At 48.1% G+C, this 18,149-nt stretch overlaps 1 protein-coding gene across 2 annotated transcripts in view; it reads left to right on the top strand.

Annotated features, from left to right (window-relative positions):
* LOC144146794 (uncharacterized) overlaps positions 1-18,149 on the top strand; it is a 40,434-nt gene that overhangs the window by 2,138 nt on the left and 20,147 nt on the right. For both annotated transcript variants that reach the window (XM_077678728.1, XM_077678729.1), the window contains exons 2-8: positions 3,037-3,348; positions 5,723-5,901; positions 8,584-8,806; positions 10,265-11,583; positions 13,091-13,534; positions 15,424-15,672; positions 16,662-16,915. In XM_077678728.1, the coding sequence (XP_077534854.1) occupies positions 3,189-3,348; positions 5,723-5,901; positions 8,584-8,806; positions 10,265-11,583; positions 13,091-13,534; positions 15,424-15,672; positions 16,662-16,915 (2,828 nt within the window). In that variant the 5' untranslated portion in view covers positions 3,037-3,188. The remainder of the gene's footprint in view (positions 1-3,036; positions 3,349-5,722; positions 5,902-8,583; positions 8,807-10,264; positions 11,584-13,090; positions 13,535-15,423; positions 15,673-16,661; positions 16,916-18,149) is intronic.

The raw sequence follows: 18,149 nt of genomic DNA, 5'->3' as shown, positions 1-18,149 counted from the left end.
GAATGAATTTTAGCAGTATCGAGCTCCCACAATAGCAAAGAAACTATCTCCCACCTGTGAAGCCCTCCTGTAAAGCCCATCTGTAATTACCTGTAAAGTAATTTTTTTTATTCAAGTAGTCGTTCACAGTCAACATGCTTGTTGTGCATTGACCTCTAACGAACTGAAAACTGAAAAACATTGCGCTGTAAAAAAAAAAAAAAAAACTAAGACTGTGACGACCTCGTCTGTTTATTTGGGAATGCAAAGCACTTCTAACAAGTTTTCTATCGTGTTTTATTCGCCGCTCAAGCTCGGTACATGCTGAACTGAAAGAAAATTTTATAAATGAGGAAGTTTTCAAAATATTACTTCGAAATTTTTATGTTGTTATCGCAGGAGCATTTCCAGTTGCTGTGCCAATTTTCATCAAAATCTACAAAGAAATAAAGAAGTTGATTTTGAAAGCTGATTTGAATCTGAATTTGAATGAAAGTTGATTTGAATATCCCTCTCCCATGTCGATGTCAAGGTGATGATTGACAAAAAGGAAGACGTTGTTGACTGGGCCTGAGCAGTTCATGTCAGTGGCCTCTACGTTTGCTCTTGCGGCACTCGCTGCTGCCTTGTAAATACGTAGTGCATACCTTGCACCTCTTTCCGGTAACAATATTGTGCATAGAAGCTATATCTATTCTTTTTGTTTGTGTATCCTGGCCACACAGGCAGAGGAAAGACCACGAGGTTGTTGACCTTTCAGTTGCCATTCGGAGCTGGTATAGGTTGAGGGTTCGAAATCATTGAAATTGCTCCTGGGACCAGCTATGTGAAAGACAGAATGGGAATCAATATAGGTGGAACAAATGAAAATTTGTATCCGCCTGCAACCTCCAAAATGTCAACACCGATTATGTCAGAGAGATGAGGGCAGATATTTTGAACTATACGAGCGAGTACTGCTATCGCCGTGATGTGAAACACAACAAAGCATGGCTTGCGAGGTCCCTGTGAAGATTGAGCATGAGCAAATATTTATAATAAATTAATAAAGATCATTTCAAATTACTGAGAGTTTTTCCTTCATCGGATAAACATGACCAAGGGTTGACGCCAAAGTGTAAAAACAAGTTGGCTTGGTCCAGTAAGTTGCAGTGCTGAGAGTAGAAATGTACAACTTTCAGAAGCAGAAGTTGATTGCTAACTCAAAAAATACCAAAAGCGGCAAAACAATGATTGCTTTCCATACAATCTATCGTGCCTTATTGCTTGTGATGTCACGAAAAAAAAACTGAAAGGGGTCAGTGGAAGTTAAACGTTTGTCTTAAGTTAACAGTTAGCAAACGGCATTGAAATGTACAGTAATATATGTGGAAGCTTTTTAGAAACATATCCTTTCGGTTCAATCTTTTGATGTCATAATCCAAAAACCTGCATTGCCTAAGTGCTACCAGTAGTCGTCATTGTTTTAGTTTTAATTTTAGTTGTGTGTTTTGCCGGGAGTTGAACGTGGTGACAGAGAATGCCTCAGCCAAGGTTCTCTTTCGGGTACGGTTACATTTCTGTCTAGCAGGAGGTTTATTGTCATTCCAAGCAAATAACATTCACACTTGATGTCATTAAAAATGGGCATGCCTTTCTACATGTATATAAATGAAATATATTAAATATATTATTTTGTATTATATTAAATATACTATTATAAATTTTATATATATATTAGAAGTATATTGCGAAATATACGTGCCCAAGTAAGAAGCCAGCAGTGAAAGCAAGAAGCACTTTTTCGCATGTGAGAGGATCGAAGGCAAGGACTTACTTTGAGTCCTGCATAACTTATTCAATCATGGTCGCCATACTTTTATGATACATATTGAAAGCTTGAAACACCAAACGGCCCATAGTTATCACCACTGTCATCGACCACCAGACTACGACAGGAACTATCTGCCATCGTTGAGGCAACAACACTACCATGCTGGAACTATGGGAAATGTGGTCACGGTCACCATGCTTTAAACAGCATACAAATGGGGAAGAAAAATTAATTTCTTCTTTGAATTGCTTGTATCACACTACTTGGACAATTCAGTATTTTCACGATTCTTTATATTATCGGTAAATGCCATCATACCTGCTGTACTATAGTGCTCTACTTTGGGAATGCGGATTTGTGCCAGAAGTTAATGTGAGTGTGTTGCCCTAATGGATTTGATCACCGAATTTCACTCGCCTGGAAAGTCATTAACAGACTGAATGCCGTTAGATTTTCTGTGAGGCAGGGATAATGCCTCCGTTGGTTACCCTTGCATCTTTCTGTGGAGCACCCCAGGCATCTACTGAAATGATTGCGATATGCATAAAGATATGATGTATCTATAACATTATGACAGTACCCACTGCAGCCTGACACCATGACAAATTTTTGCCACTTTTCTAAGCTTCCTTGTATGTTTATCAAAGTGTCAATAAAAATCGCCCAGAATGCAGGTACCACACACCGATGCTGAATTTTAAGGAGAAATTTAATTCTTTCAAATTAAAACTTTTCAAACACCCTGGTAGGAAAAAAAAAAAAACTAATGAAGAAATGTGCGCTGTACAATTCTCAAAGATCGAGCTGCAAAAATTTAGTATGCATTACGTCAGCGCCATTTGAGTCACCGAGTTTGAGCAGTTTCATTCAAGGGTTTTACTAAATAAACTTGCTGGCATTTTAAGCTTTGTAGAGACCTCACACCCATTTGTCTACATTAGGCAGGCATCGCCCTATATCGGCGTAACAGCTTTATTCGCCTGGGTTCCAAAGGTGGAATCCACCCGCCATGATGGCTCAGTGGCTGAGGCGTTTGGGCTGCTGAGCCCAAGAACACTGCGGGTTCGATCGCGGCCTCGGTGGCTACTTTTCTGGTTGAGGCGAAAAACGAAAACACCCGTGTGCCAAGATTTCAGCACACGATCCTCAAGTGGTCGAAATTAATCCGGAGCCCTCCACTACAGTGTGGCTCAGTGTGTGTTTTTTGAAGGCAAAATTGACTCTGCAATACATTCATCTTCCAGGGCGCAGGTGCTGGGAACAGGCTTGAGGATATCGCTGCACGGCAGCTCAGCATGCAGCGCGTGGCAGCAGCTCGTGAGTGAAGCGGCCTGCACAGCGGGGGCGCCGGCTTGGCTTGGGCCGGCTTGGGCTTGGCTCGTTTGTGCGCGCCACCATGGCTTACCTGGAGCTCAACGTGGAGCAAGTGAACCAGGCGGCAGAGTCGCTGCCTTACCACGCCCAGGACATGGACCCTCTGGCCAGCGTGGTCGACCCGCGCCTCGACATGCGCTCAGCCAAGTCCACCTCGGCTACGTCTGGTTCGTCCTTTCTCGGTGAGCAATGGAGGCCACCTTTTTACCTTCAGAAAAGCTTTACTGCAAGTCAACTGTTCTGTTCGTCCCTTTACTGTGTGTTTGTCTAGTAAATTTTGGCACTCTACGTTTGAACATGTACGTTTAAACCGTACCTGACGGGGAAGCGAAGAAAGTACGTACTAACCGGCACTACGGTTTATCCGAGTGCGTTAGGTTAAAGGGAAACAGAGTCAGGGATTCGGCTTAACTGCGTATAAAAAGAAACTACGGTTAGTGCAGGTACGGCTTAACGAGATTCCACTGTACTTTTTATCTATTTCTCTGAAGTGTGTGTGGCTAATCACGGTGCAACAGATGGGGTAGAGAAGGTGAAATCGATGACAAAACCAATACCACGAACCATCGGAACTTGAAACAGTCTTGCAGTTGCTTTTAAATGTGGTGGCGTAACCACAGACACTGTGCTGTTTGAACCATGGAGTTTCGTGCTAGAATATTCTAGAGGGGAATAGTACGGCGCTAATGTGTATACTATATAAGTTTCTGCCACACAAGCGCGACATCATTAGTACGCTGGGAAGTGTGCCAACCCTAGATGGCGTCGCTCTTGAACATGCTCAAAAGTTGCCTGTTGCTGTGAAAAAAGTAATATTTTTATTATAAGATTATTTAAAGTTGCTTTATCAATAAAAAGCTATACGGCCATTATAAAATTTGTCCGTCAGGAATTTTTAAACGCTGCATGCAACACAAACAAGAAAATGAATGAAGCAGCAAAGGAGGTCAGTTGGTACTCTATGTTGAGGCGATAATGAAGCGCCACCGAACACTAGGACGATGGACGAGAAGGGCAACAAAACGAAATATACATTTGAATTAGATGTTTTGTTTTGTTACTCATCGTCCATCACCCTTCGTGCTCGGTAGTGCTTCATTTTGTGCTCAATAAGAAGAAAAATGTTGCCCACGGCATTGCTTCCGTTCTGCGTTACCTCGTCTGCTGTCTCACTTTTTTTACTTGTCAAAGCAGCTGCTTCTGCCATGATTGTAATGTTATGGGGACTTACTGTTCCGCTTACTCTTTCCTTCATGTGCTTTCCCGTGTCCATGTGGCCCTGGAAATAGCTTTGCACCCCGAAGTAGTGCGCTGGGATTGTGGCACTGCTGGTCAGCGAGACGAATGGAAGATACGAAACGAAAGACCAATGAAAAAAAACTTTACCATGCCTTCAGAAAGAAAGTTGAAAGAAGAGTGAAAGTTTTCTAACATCGAAACTGCGTTAAAAGTGCGTCGAAGCCTTCGCTCAAAGTGCGTCCAATTGACCGTCAAACGTTCAAAGACCCAAATCGCAAACAAAGAATGAACCCATGCAACGAGTTTTTGCGCACTAAGTAAACGCGTCTACAAATGATCTAAATGTATACTGATACGTGGTTTATGAGATGAAAATATACTATTGTACTCCTTCTTCATGATTAATGCATGCACTGTCTTATCTAGAACCATTCTTTTTTCGCAATTTTCAAGTAAGGGGTTTGACACAATGGAAGCCCAGTTTCATGCACGTGCCGTGTGTCCAGAGATGTTGCCAGAGCTTTTCGGTCAACCAGCCAGTCTATTCAGTCACACTGAGGAAGCTGTCGCTTTAAAAGTTTGAGGACACCTCAGTGCCTCCTATGAGTCATTAATACAAAAACAGTAATGTCCAATCGAATGCTGCTGAGTGCCTAGTAGTGTTGTAGAATTTTGTGGCCGGGTGACTGTGGTGTACTCGTGTGGGCAGCCACCTTTCGCTATACTGAGGCTGTGGCTGTTGTTGATGTAGATGCTTCAGACTTCAGATGATGTAGATGCTGACGCTGAAGATGATGACGCTTCAGACGATGTAGATGCTTCATGCTGAAGTAGTCCTAAGTGGTGCGGCATTTGTGGGCTGTGTGGGATGGTCACATCTGTTGCTGATTGGGTGTTGTTTGAGGAAGTGCAGGTGTACGCAAAGAGGAAGGGATGTGCTAACATCCTCCTCAGTGTCCTGTATACTTCTGCACCTGCACTGTGTGCGGAGAGGTGAAGTGGGCGGCAGTACCATACAGAGGAGCAAAAACCCCCATCGCCTTCACCATGTGTTGTTCATTTCGCAACTTGCTGCCAGGTTAGGGCTGCATAGCATGAAACCGTGGCAGCTCGCTTGATGACTGACATCTTACCTAAAGCTCGGGTGACTTGAATGCTTCCTTTGAATGGCTGTGTTTTCACTGCAAGTTCTGTTTCACGATTGCAGTTTCTCGGAATGCTGCTTGATTGCAACTGCCACTAACAGGTGGCCTTGGTTGTCCTTCCTCTTTCTCTCTCCCTCCCCCTCTCTTCCTGTCCCCTCCTCCTTCTCCTCAGCTGAGTCGGAGCAGAGCCGTCGGTCTAGCGTGGCCAGCTCGGTGGGCAGCATGGGCAGGGCACGGGTGCCACCGGGGCCACCCCCACCGCCCACGGTGGCCGCAGCGAGCCTGACCAGTGACACCGGGGCAGGGCCACCGCGGCTGGATGATCCAGTCTACCCCGACATCTCACCTCGTGTGGGCCTCTTGACTAACTGCTTCCTCGCATGACTGTGGCCCCCTGCTGGGGAAGTGCTGCGATGCACTTGCAGCAGCATCCTCCACTAGCTGCCGCATCTTCATTCTTGCACCCTGCATATAACAGCCCTCTTCTCTTTGCTCTTTCTCGGGGAGACGGGAAGCCGTTAGCGCTGGCAGCTTGTGGGTGGGCCAAGTGTTATTCGGTGAATGCGCCTTAGGTGCTCGGGCTGTCGGTGTCTTGTGTGGTCGCAGCTCTAAAACCCCGGAACACTCGTTTTCCAATGCCTCATGCTAGAACTTAACACGTACTAAAGGAACACACAGGAAATTTGTTTTCAATGCCCCGCGCTAGAATGCTTTATCTCCATAGGCAAAAACGCGTACTAAAAGAACACACCAACACACTTGTTTTCCAATGCCTTGTGCTACAATGCTACTTGCTTCAAAGTCACGAGACTTTTATAGCAAAGCTGTATACCTCTACCACCCAACGATTTCGTCTCCGTGAGCAAAAATGCCAAAGCGCCAAGGACTAAGACGCCTAGCGCTCAGCATCAAAACCGCATTACACACTTCATCATAACTTCGAAACTGCATCATCAAAACTGCATCATACACTTACTATACACTGCATGCTTTGCCTCTCCCCAGGTTTCGTGTTAGTGGAGGTGGCCAGGCTTTTTTCCAATGAATGCCCTGCCTGCACTCTTTCGTGAACTACTCATTGTTTATAAGTGGATATTTTAGGACCAAATTAGCACAGACAAAACTGAGGCATTTGTTATCAAAAGGTGTGCAGCTTCAGACCCACCTTTTAAAGCTACTGTGTGGCACACATTTCAGAGCACATTTTCTCTTTAGCTAGCCCCTGTGTAGAGCTGCCGTCCCTTAATTTTGATTTGCCCTACTCAACCTGACCTGCAACCTAATTGTGGCCAGTTGTTGAAGTACTGTGGTATTCAGCGGGGGCCTTGTGCATTTCGATTGGCAGTCATAGAAAATGGTGTTAAGCATGACTCGACATTTAGCCAGTGGTGTGCAACAGGGGTGAAAAAGTGGAGCATGTGCAACAAGAGTGCAAGAGTGCAAATAGTATTGGTATGAAGGGGAGCCTGTGAGACGATGTGTTACAGAGGGGAAGCTGTGAGATGCGCAATAAAGTGGCAGGTTCTAGGTCTTCCTACTATCGAATTTAGCAAACCAGGCCAGCTGGTATTCAAACAAAGCTTTATAGTTCTCACTAATGGTGTCTGTAATGCAAAAATGACAAAGTGAAAGGAAAACACACTTCCAGTGGCCGGAATCGGACCTGGGTCCCTTGCGTTTGAAGCCGGCATCTATCCGATTGCTTGGTTTTGAAATGGTCGAAGTGGTTTGGAAAACGTAGGTGACAACCAAAGAAAGCTTTGCGTTCAACCATCGTCGTCGTTTCATGGAGGGGTGCATGATGATTTTGTTTTCCCCAGTGGAACCTTGCTAATGTATAATTGGTGTAGGATCATTGATGCACTACTTACGACGCTGACAAAAATGAAAACTGACAGCGCCACTTACAGTGTTACTGACTGTGGCAGGATTGCTATAGTAGGGGTGAGATTGACTAGTGTACTTATAATTTTCTAGTCATAAATAATCATAGTGCACTGTTAGCACTGACACTGTAGTGCTGGGTCAGGTGTTGCTGTGAAATGCAGTGTGTATTGCAACAAGCATGCTACTCCAGCTTCCACGTGATAGTTCGCTTACATCTTGGGAATGTCCATAAACTAAGTGTGGAAAGTGCAGGTGTTTGTGGGTTGGCTTTATCTCGGTTTGGCTGAAAAAAGTAAAATTAAACTTGTTCCATTCAATGTGAAAGCTGTCGGAAGTTCAGAGCAGCGATTCGCCATAATGGGCTGTTAATCTGCTCACTGCTTCCACCCAACACATTTCAAGTTTCCCGTTTTCACAGTGCTCGCGCACCCCCTGCCTGAAACTGTGCGCGTGGGAGTTCTGTTCTTTTTGTGATTGCTTTTTCTCCCACACGTGCCGGCATTGCACTGCCACTTTTTTTCGCTTGCTATGGTAAAAACCAACCCAACCAGCGTTCCTAACTAAATGAATGCGGGCGCTGCCGGTTAATTGCGTATATTTTGCCTCAAATGTACCTACAGTTTTCTTTGCGCTGAACAACAGAGAGATGTATGACAAGCGTGAGCGGTTCATGGGGTTCGAACACTTATGACTATATAAACCGCTTGGCTTTCAAAGCCTCTGGGTTACGCCGTGACAACAGCCACTACAACGGAATGCCGTGTGGCTCTACTTGGGTCCAACGAGCGAGCTACGACAACAAGGCGAGCCCCTAAAGTGCCCTACACTTAAAAATGTTGGGATACAATTGCAGAAAGTGCTTTGCCATGCCAGCGCGGCTGTAGGAGGTGTTCAGTTACATTGCAGTATGGAACATCACTGGGTAGTCAAGTAGTAGTGCACTGTTTCAGGACTGAGAAGATCTTGCAAGATCTTATCTCGCTGGACCGTTATTAGTTTTTGTCGTGGTATTGCAGTGAAGCTTGTGTGTTGATCTAACGCGTTGCGGAACATGGCGCTCTTTCATATCGGTTCTCTCACGAAATTTCGCTGACGGAACACGTTCCCGGTTGCCTGTTGCCCGCTCCCCCCCCCCCGTGGCGGCAGGTGGCGGAGTATGTGGCCACTGAGCACCCCGAGCTGTGCAGCCAGCTGGCGCAGTCCATCGAGGAGCACTCGCGGGTGCACTGGTCGTCACAGCATCGGGCGGGAGCCCACCCGGTGGCCGCCTCCTCCCGTTCCTCCGCCACCACGGCGGTGGTGCCCCCGTCACCCCTGAAGTGCATGGCCCAGGCAGCCGACGCCCTCGCTGTGCGGCAGTCCACCATTGGTGAGTCCTGGCGGCGGCTCTGGAGGTGGCCACGTCTGGGGGAGGCTGGCTGCCTACTTGCCGGCTCGATTACCGTATTTACGTGATTCTAACACACACCCTTTTTTGCTAAAATTACCCTTGAAATGTGTGTGTGCATTACAATCAGGCGCAAAGCCAAAATGGGCTTCAAAGCGGCCAGCAGTGCTGCCAAGGAAACGAGCTCCTCCCAAAATCCAGTTCTAAATCTGCACGGTAGAATCAGTGTGAAGTAATTTTTTTTTTAATTTTCCTGCGTAAACTTACCTGCGCGTTACCATTGGGGGTGCGTTAGAATTGTGCAAATACGGTAGTCTGCAGTTGACAAAACCATGCCTGCCTATCCAAACCTGTATGCCTGTAAGGTAGTCATCAGTTTCAGGCAGGACTTCGTGCACTGTTGCTTCTCCAGGCTTTTCAGAGCAGATAAAACGAAAGTTCAAAATAAGCACTGGCGTCATTGTCTTTATTTTGTTTGTCAGCATGGGCAAAGACTTCTTTTTTAGTTTGTAATCAGGAAATGTGAGCATGCTGAGTATACTAGTTGATGCTGCTACTTTTTACCTTCCCCTCGATGTACTATTGTTTTGAGCATCACTAATAGCAAAGCTTCTAAAAAGTGAAAATGCAGCCTTCATATAGATGAGTTTGATGTTCATTTAGACTAGGCATGGTTCCCTTATGTGCCTTAGAGCATCAATGTTTTTGGAGTTTTGTATATGCCATCAAGTTGCAGTCTCTCCGGCTATAAACCACGCATTTTTGGTCTTGCCTACTTTGTCATCCTTATTGTTATTACTGGCACATCCCTTTCTCATCTCTGGGCATGTCTGATTTTTTAAGGGCTCTTGGGTTTTTTATTTTATTCATTGTATTCACTTTATTCTTTTGCACTTTGTCACATCAGCTGTCCTAGTATTCGAATCCACTGCAAGAAGTGCATCATCTAATTATGCCGTGCACAGATCCTTCTGGTCACGCTCATTGAAATGTAGGCCATCTCTCATTAACGCGTGAGTGAGTGGGGCCATCCTTGCTCATTGTATTTCAGTGTGCAAGTATTCTTAGGCTACGTACTCCCAAAATCTGTCTGTCATTTGCCTGCCCTTAATGTGCAACATGATATGTTCCATAGGTATACATAGACAGCATCCTACGTTGTACCACGCCTGGTCACACAAGGGTGGTTCATTGTGAAATAGTGTGGTGCAGGGAGGGGCACAGTTGTCTAGTTGTGTGATGTCTTCTCCTAGGAGAGAGCAGTTTATGGATGTGGAGTGATGCAATATGTATAGCCCTCGCTCCCGGTATGGAGTGTATGTGCAGGGGTAAGCTGCTAAGTAAAACCCTTTGGAGTTTCTACTCATTTCCCATTTCCAATTCCCATTTTGGAGTTTCTACTCATGTTTTTGTTCTGCTTGCCTCAAAACATCCTTCCAGGTATTCCCCGAAAGCCGACACCACCGACTGAAGCTATTTATCAAGAACTGGTCGAGTACCCTCCCGAGAGCATAGTGACCTCCGTGGACGAACGTGCCTCTTGGCTTCGCACCGTCCTGAACAGCTCACCCGCCACCAGCAACCACCAAGGGTCACCAGCCCCTACGAACGGCCCTAGCAAGCCACCCACGTTCTTGCCGCGTAGCCCTGCAACCATCAGCAGGCGGGAAATCCCGTCGGTGCACTACTGGCGGCGGCCGCCACCCAGCGAAGACCAGGCCTTCGACGCCGACAACCTTGACTCCGCATCCGTCTGCTCCGAGACGGAGTCGAACCTGTCGTGGGTCAGCGACGTTGACGACGAGATCCGCCTGCTCAAGTCCATGATGGTGCCGCGACTCTCTCAGCTCACTGTCGTCGCGGAGAAGGCGGCAGCCGCGACGCAGACGGACCCGGTGTCGGTGACGACTGGCACCCCCGTGATGCATGTCGGTGTCGAGACGGACGACTTGGACCTCTTCACGCTCCTCAAGGAGAAAGCGCACCTCGAGGGGGAGCTTGAAACTCTCCAGGGAGAGCTGGGGCGGCTCGTCGACGCCAAGTCGGAGTTCAAGACACGGGCCGCCGCAGCCGAGGCGCGGTGCCAAAAACTGGCCGAGGAAAAAGAAGCGGCCGCGCTGCGGGAGTCCAACCTAGCGCAGGAGCTGCAGACACTGAAGATGGAGTCGGTGCGGTACGGACGCGTGGTCGGCGACTACGACAGCCTGATCCACTCGAAGGAGTCGGAGGCGGGCTTCTTGCACGACGAGGCGTCCGTGCTGGCCACGGAAAACCGCGAGCTCAAGGTGGCCTTGGAGGAGCTCAAAGTGGACCTGGAGTCGCGGTGCGGCGCGATTGAGGGCCTCAAGCGGAAGATCGCCGAGATGCACGTGGAGGGGCAGTCGGCGGTGCGCGCCCGAGCCCAGATGGAGGCGGAGCGGGCGACTTTGCTCAACGAGCTCCAGGTGCTGGAGAAGTCCAAGGAGTGGTTCCGCGAGCAGCTTCACGAGAGCCAGCAGGGGAGAAACCAGCTGCACAAGGAGCACGTGACCGTGCAGGCGGAGCGCATCGCCCTCGAGAGTGCTGCGGAAGCCCTGAGGGCAGAGAACGCGCGGCTGCAGCAGGAGCTGACGGAGTCGCGGCAGCGTTCGGTCCGAGACAAGGAGAGTTTGATGAAGAGGCTGGAGGAGATCGAAGCCGATTTGTTGGAGAGGGAGGCTGCGCTAAGTCGGGAGGCCACTGAGGCTGCGGCAGCTGTCTCCGCTCAGCAGTCTCAGAGGGTAAGATAAGCCGATGTGGCTAGTCTAGTTATACCCCTGTCACACGGCAAGTCTAATGTCATTCAAAGTGAATGACATTAGCTGTTAATGACATTCGGTTTCGCCGTGCAGGTCTACACGGCGAAACAAATGTCATTTGATAGTGGCTGCGGTGATGATCAGCGAGCTCTCAAAATTGCAAAATTATATTTCAAGTGCATCTATAATGATTTAACTCGTAATATTTTTTAAAAACATAACAAAGGATTATTTCTTTTAGGTAAAAATAAGAAAATCTCCGGTTTAGGTGAGATCGGTTGACATCACAAGCTGAGACGACTCGGCAAAAAATTTGTATTAGGGTAGCGCGCGCATTGGGGACGAGATTTTCTTTTTTGTCAGTACTTGTTTGTCTTTCTCTACTTGGAAAACAACGTGAAGGGGACAACATAACTTTGCTAACAGTTTTTAGAAACGGTATTTCTTGGTTTATAACTGAACTTTGTTGTCTAGTGACATGCCACTGCTGTCAAGGCTACTCACTTGGCTGCTGAATAAGCTTCCGGACATCAGTTAGCCACTAAATATCATTCGCCTCAGATGTCATTCGGTATCTCGTGTAGCGCCGACTTAATGACATTTAGAGGGAATGACATCTGCTCTAAATGACATTAGATCTGCCGTGTGACAGGGGTATTACTTCCAGTTGCTTTGTTGTCTGACAACTGGACCTGAAGTGAATGCGTATAGTGCCAAACACTTTTGTGTGCACAAGCACTTATAATTCAAACTTTCAAATTCCTGGAGAGTGAAAGATTTAATGACGTTTTTGTTTACAAATTGTCACCTGCTGCAAACCGTCCTGGCTACTATTGAATTCCATTTATCAGGGCGGATGATACTAAACGCATTGTAACTTTTCACAAAGATGTGGCAAATGCCAGCCAGCGCAGCTTTAGGAGTGATTTGTTGGCAAAGCTGCAATTAGTGGAATCTGTGCACCATCTTGCATTATGATTCGGCAAGTGAAGTCAGGTTGGATATTTTTAGATGCGACGCAATGTCTCATTCACTTGCCTTGTCCCTGCATCCATCCGGCGTTGTTGGCGTCCACTTCTCCCCCATTCTCCTCGCCGCGCCAGCTGCTCACCCCCTCTCCTCTCCGATAGCGAACACTCTCTTGCGAGGGGCATTGGATTGGATTGGATTGGATTGGATTGGCTTGGCTTGGATTGGATTGGAACTCTGCAATGCTTTGCATCACCTCAGGGTTCCCCTCGGGAAGATGGTGTAATTTTTTGTTCGTCCTCATCTCTAGAAAGCATTTGATTCAGCACCATATCCTAAACTATTCTTTGGGATGCACAGCATTCCAAGTTTCAACCAGTAAAATTGTAGGGAAGTTAAAAGGTGTACTTGTCGTGTCCACTCCGTTACTTTGACTAAGCTCAACGTGGTCATGTTACCACTCTTTCTTGTGACCAGTGCCTGTAGCCATCTTCTGTCGCCCCCTTTCCAAAACGTGCAGGCCGCGCCCTCTGAAAGCAGTGGTGACCTGTCCGTCAAGCTGCGCGTCGCTGAGCTGGAAGAGCAGCTGCGGGCGGCCGAGTCCACCTTGTCGGAGCGCTTGTCGGCCCTGTCGGCGCTGGAGCGGGAGCGGTCGGAGCTGGTGTCGGAGGTGCAGCGGCTGCGGCTACGGCTGAGCGACTCGGAGCTGGGCCGGCGCAACCAGGATGAGCTGCTCCGGGAAGAGACGCAGAAGACGCGGCGGCTGCAGGCAGAGCTGGCGGCCAGCGAGGAGCGGGCGACGGAGCTGCGTGGAGCCCAGGCGGCTTTGGAAGTGGCTTTGGCTGCGGCCAATGAGGACAAGCGGGTGGTGGGCGAGTCGCTGGGTGCCCTCACGGAGAACCTGGCGCGCCTCGAAGGGAACTTCAAGATGATACGCACCGAGCAGGCAGCCAAGGCGGCACAGGTCAGTTGGGGACCCACCGCGATGGCTCAGTGGCTATGGCGTTGCGCTGCTGAGCACTGGCACAGGGACGTGGGTTCAACTCCCAGCCGCAGTGGCTGCTTTTCTGATGAAGGCAAAAAGCAGAAACGCTAGCTTGTTCGAGATTTCGGCGCACGTTAAAGATCCCCAGGTGGTCAAAATTAATCCGGAGCCCTCCACTACGGTGCGCCTAATCGCCTGCATAGCGTCAGCGCATTAAACACTACAATAAATCAATCAGTCAGTCAATCAACAGGTTTAGTTGGGGGAAGGGGGAAAGAGATTTGCACTGGGGCTGGTCGGTTGGGTTAGGCATGGTGGGGTTGGGAGGGTCGTTCAATTTAAATTAAATTTAAATTGCAGTCGAATCACAGTAAAGTCAGATAAAAGTCAATTCAAGGTCAAAGTCAAATATTTGATAAGAGGCTGGGGCTGTGACTGCTAAGCACAAGTGTTGAAAGCTTTCGATGCGAGTCCCCATACAGGAACCACAGTTTGAATGTTTCAGAAACTTGAAATTACAGCATTATGAGTCAAAGCTGCACCTTGGCTATGAGGTGGGCCGCGGCGGAGGGCGAGAGATTAATATGTAGTGCCTGGAGATCCTTAGTGCGGATGTTTTTGTTTGACGCCTTTGTAAGAAAAACCGCTGTTATGGCCGGGAATTGAAGCCGGGCTGCAGTGAACTTCAGCGTCACAGCATAGGTCCTGAGCCACCACAGTGGGCCCATAGTTTGACTTGAAGGCAAAATATAGGACACCTTTGTGTAAACGTGCAGCCTTGTTTACACGAGATACCACTTCTGTCTCACACAGGCATTCCTATGTCACACAGACAGAATGATGCTTCGACGACTGAGCACGCAAGCATCGACTTGCAGTACACAGCAGTGTAGGCGGTCACGTGTGCAACCGTTGTGAAAGGTGTGGTCGTGCCCCACAACTACAAAAAACAACGTTCCTGAAGCAAGCCTCTGATAAAAACAAAAGAGATAATAGGAGCCTTTTACGTAAACAAAGCGAGGGAAAAATGCACAAGCACACCAGCATTGTCACTGTTTGATAAACAGATCAAAATTTTTAGATGGGTTCCTTTAATTTTGTAACTGTGCACATTCGCTGCTGATACCTCATATAAATTTTCTTGGACATTTGAAAAATACACAGGTGTAAGTCGGTGGCTGTCTGTTTCCTACATGTTTTCTTCTAGTTCTCTGTCCCGTTTGTTTGTGCTGTACGATTTTTTAAGTACTAGTGCATTCTCTACTTGTTTCCGCCCAGAATTAACTAGGATGGTGCAAAAAACAGACAACACAGAGAAAAAAGGACGCCAAACAATGCTTGTTCGTTGCCCTTTTCTCTGTTTACTGTCTATTTCTTGCGCTGTGAACATTACTGTTTACCAACCAGCCAGCACCCTCACACTTTCAGAATTCACTTGTTCTGCAACCACTACTGCTTCATTGCACTGCACCGGGAGTGACGTCACTCTCTTTTGTTAGACACTACCCCCCTCCCCTTTTCTAGTAGCCCATAGTGGAAACTTTTCAAAGCTAGCAACCTCACAATGTCCGCAAGGTAGCCGTGACATTTCTTCTTGCGCGACCCAGTACAAATCACGTGACGTCATGATGAACAGGGTCTAGTCTGGTTACACAAATGCTGAGACCGGAAGCAGGTGGATCAGGCCATCATTCGCTTGAGCTGGCTCTGTGCCAAGGTTAGCTTTTACTGTAGAGTTGGCGTTACCACAACATATTTCCGCCATACACCATGTGCCCAGTGAAACCCAACTTAGTTTCGGGACACAGTGAAATCCAACTTAGGCTCTCCCTAAACCCCCCCCCCATTGCCCTCTTCTCTTCTCCTAGGTGGAGCAGCTTGAGCGGGAGAAGGCCTCCCTGAGTGAGCGCCTGTCGGAAGCCGAGGAGTCCCTGTCCCGTGCCCGCCAAGAGTTTGAGTCGCAGTCGAGCTCCCGCTTCCAGGCGCAGTCCCTGGAACTGAACCAGCTGCGCAAGCAGTGCGCCGACCTCCAGGGGGTGGTACGGGTGCTCGAGGCCGACCTCAAGAAGGCCGTGGCCGACGCCCGGGAAGCAGCCGCGCGGCACAAGGCTGACAAGGTGAGATACAAGCTCTCTTTCAGGCTTGCCAATTCCCAGAATCTGAGATCTCAAAGCTTGGAAGCGTTAATAAGGCACTGAGGAATAACTTCTGAACTCTAGGATCTATAGAGAGCTGAATATCTTGGCTAGCTAGCTAGTTACAGTTGCTAAACATTCATTGTAGAGTTTGTACTAGTTTTGCGTAGACACTGCAAAACTTACCAATGGGACCATTACAGGCTTTGAACGGCCTAGATGAACAAAAGGAATCTCCTTGTAATCAGTGTGCAGCAGATCATCAAGCAAAAAGTGAGGGGGGCACACTTTGGTTCTGTAGCCCTGTGGGAGAGAAGAATCTGTTGGGCGAGGAGGAAACCAAGAGAAGCCCATGCTGTCTTGTTCGTACACAGCGTAAGTTGCGGAGAAGAAACATGCGCGCTGTATGCTGGGCAGTGATGCTTGCAGAGGTGTCACTGAAGGGGTGATGGTTGCGCGGATATGTGCTATGGACGGCGGTGACAGTGATAAATCTGGCGACGTGGTTGCGCAGCTTATTCAGGTAGTGTCTTTGCAGGAGGCCCAACGCATGATATAGTCAGTCAGGGATTTCATTTCCGCCAAGGGCCTTCCACTGCGCTCGCTCAGCTAGGTGAAGCACGTGTAGATGCTCTTGGAAAAGATGTGTGCCAGCTTCGCGTGAAGCAAACAAAGCTGACTAACTACGGCATCTTTTCCGCAAATAAGTAGTAGTACGACTTTGCTTGCATGCGAATAAAATGTTTTGAGCTCTGTTTCGTCTTTTTCGACTATAATGATGGGATTTCCTTGGCACTTGAATATTGTTATACGGGAACTAGACTGTATTAGCTCAACTTTCATTAAACAATGATGTGCATAGTCTTTGTAAAACCAAGCCAACCAGACCTTTCGCTCGTGGTAACTGCTTTCACAGGTGGTAAACCTCACCCGTTTTTCACCCTTCTCTGTGGTGCTACTCGTCGCTGCAGGAGGCGCTGCGGCAGGCGGAGTCCCAGCTGGAGCGCGTGGAGTCGGATGCGGAGACCCTGTCCCAGCGCAACGCCGTGCTGCAGAGCCAGCTGCAGGATTCGCAGCAGCGGCTGCTGCGCGAGGAGACCCGCTGGGCAGCCAGCCTGCAGGAGGCCGTCCAGGGCGCCTCCCCACGCATGCACGACCAGTCCACCTGGGAGACACGCGTCCGAGAGCTGGAGCAGACCCTGGCCACCCGGGACATGGCCGCCAGGTGGGAGGGCCACACGGCCGCCTTTTTAAGGCGGAGCTTTATGTTGCCACAAACTATGCCTTCCGTTTTGTTGCCAGCGTCTGTCTGCGCATATAAGTTCGAAGTAAAGCGCATTTTCTTCCTTTTCTTTTGTATTTTGCATGGGCTATCATTTGATAGGGGGATAGCTTCACCCTGTCCTTGTTAGACTAGAATGTTCTTCTTTGATCGCGAGTATTTTCAATCTAGTTAGTCTGTTCCCAAAAGATTGCTGCAGAAAGATAAATGGCCGCAGGGAACCACCGCAGCGTTCGATTCGCCGATGCAGTCTTTGCACGTCACTCGCCGACTGCTGCTCTACGTCTGTGCTTTGTTTAAATTCTTTGCAGAACACGAGTTCGCTCCAATAAACATTGTTTACCGAAAGAACCCTCCATCGTTCTTGGCTGTGTGACGATATGGCTAGCTGAAAGGGAAAATATGGTGGTCCGGTGTACGCAGAAAACTCCTTCGGCGAGACATGTAAAAAAAAAACCCATCAGAGAGGAGTTAGAAGTAAAGGTAGCGAGTGTGGATGGGTTCATTTCTGTCACAGCAGGGCACCCGCACAGCTAGCTACTGTGGGAATCACGGCTGAAGCAATAGCAGTGTCAACGTGGCAGTGGCAAACACCGGCCACACGTTTCTTTAAAATGGGAAAGCTATGTGTCATATTTACTGCGGAGGAGCAGGCAGCTCACAATGAGTGGCACCACAACTGGTACGGAAATGAAGGAAAGAACCAGACTTGTAACGTATAATGAGGAAGACTTTATTGAATCGTTTGAGGAGTAACACACGCCTAAACACCGGCACACGTTACAGCTTCGTTGGTTAACCATCTGTACGGAGTGCATGGGCGCATCTTTTGGGATGCTGCTCCTCGAGGGTAATAGTGGTGAGTTGTTCTACCTTGCCACGTACTCGTGTGCCACTGTCTCTTGCTAGGGGTAGGGTAGTCGGCTCACTTGAAATCATTTTCACAGAATCAATGACAAGCATATTGCAATGATCATCGCGGTGGGGATGGGAAGGCTGTGATATTCATACATTAGTAGAAAATATATGCTTTGAACCAGGCCTGCATCATGCTCTATAATAAAGGTGAGCCGTGTGTGTGCCATGTCATCATCATCATCATCGTAATCGAATCATTGTTCACAAAAAAGAGGTGTTTTTGGAGGTGGCGATGTCATGATGTATGCATGTCAAAATA

Source organism: Haemaphysalis longicornis, unplaced genomic scaffold (genome assembly GCF_048455015.1).
Source record: "Haemaphysalis longicornis isolate Haplotype H1 unplaced genomic scaffold, Haemaphysalis longicornis Haplotype H1 scaffold_7, whole genome shotgun sequence".
Lineage (NCBI taxonomy): Eukaryota > Metazoa > Arthropoda > Arachnida > Ixodida > Ixodidae > Haemaphysalis > Haemaphysalis longicornis.
Note: the sequence above shows the minus strand (reverse complement) of the source record. Positions and strands in the feature narration are given on the sequence as shown.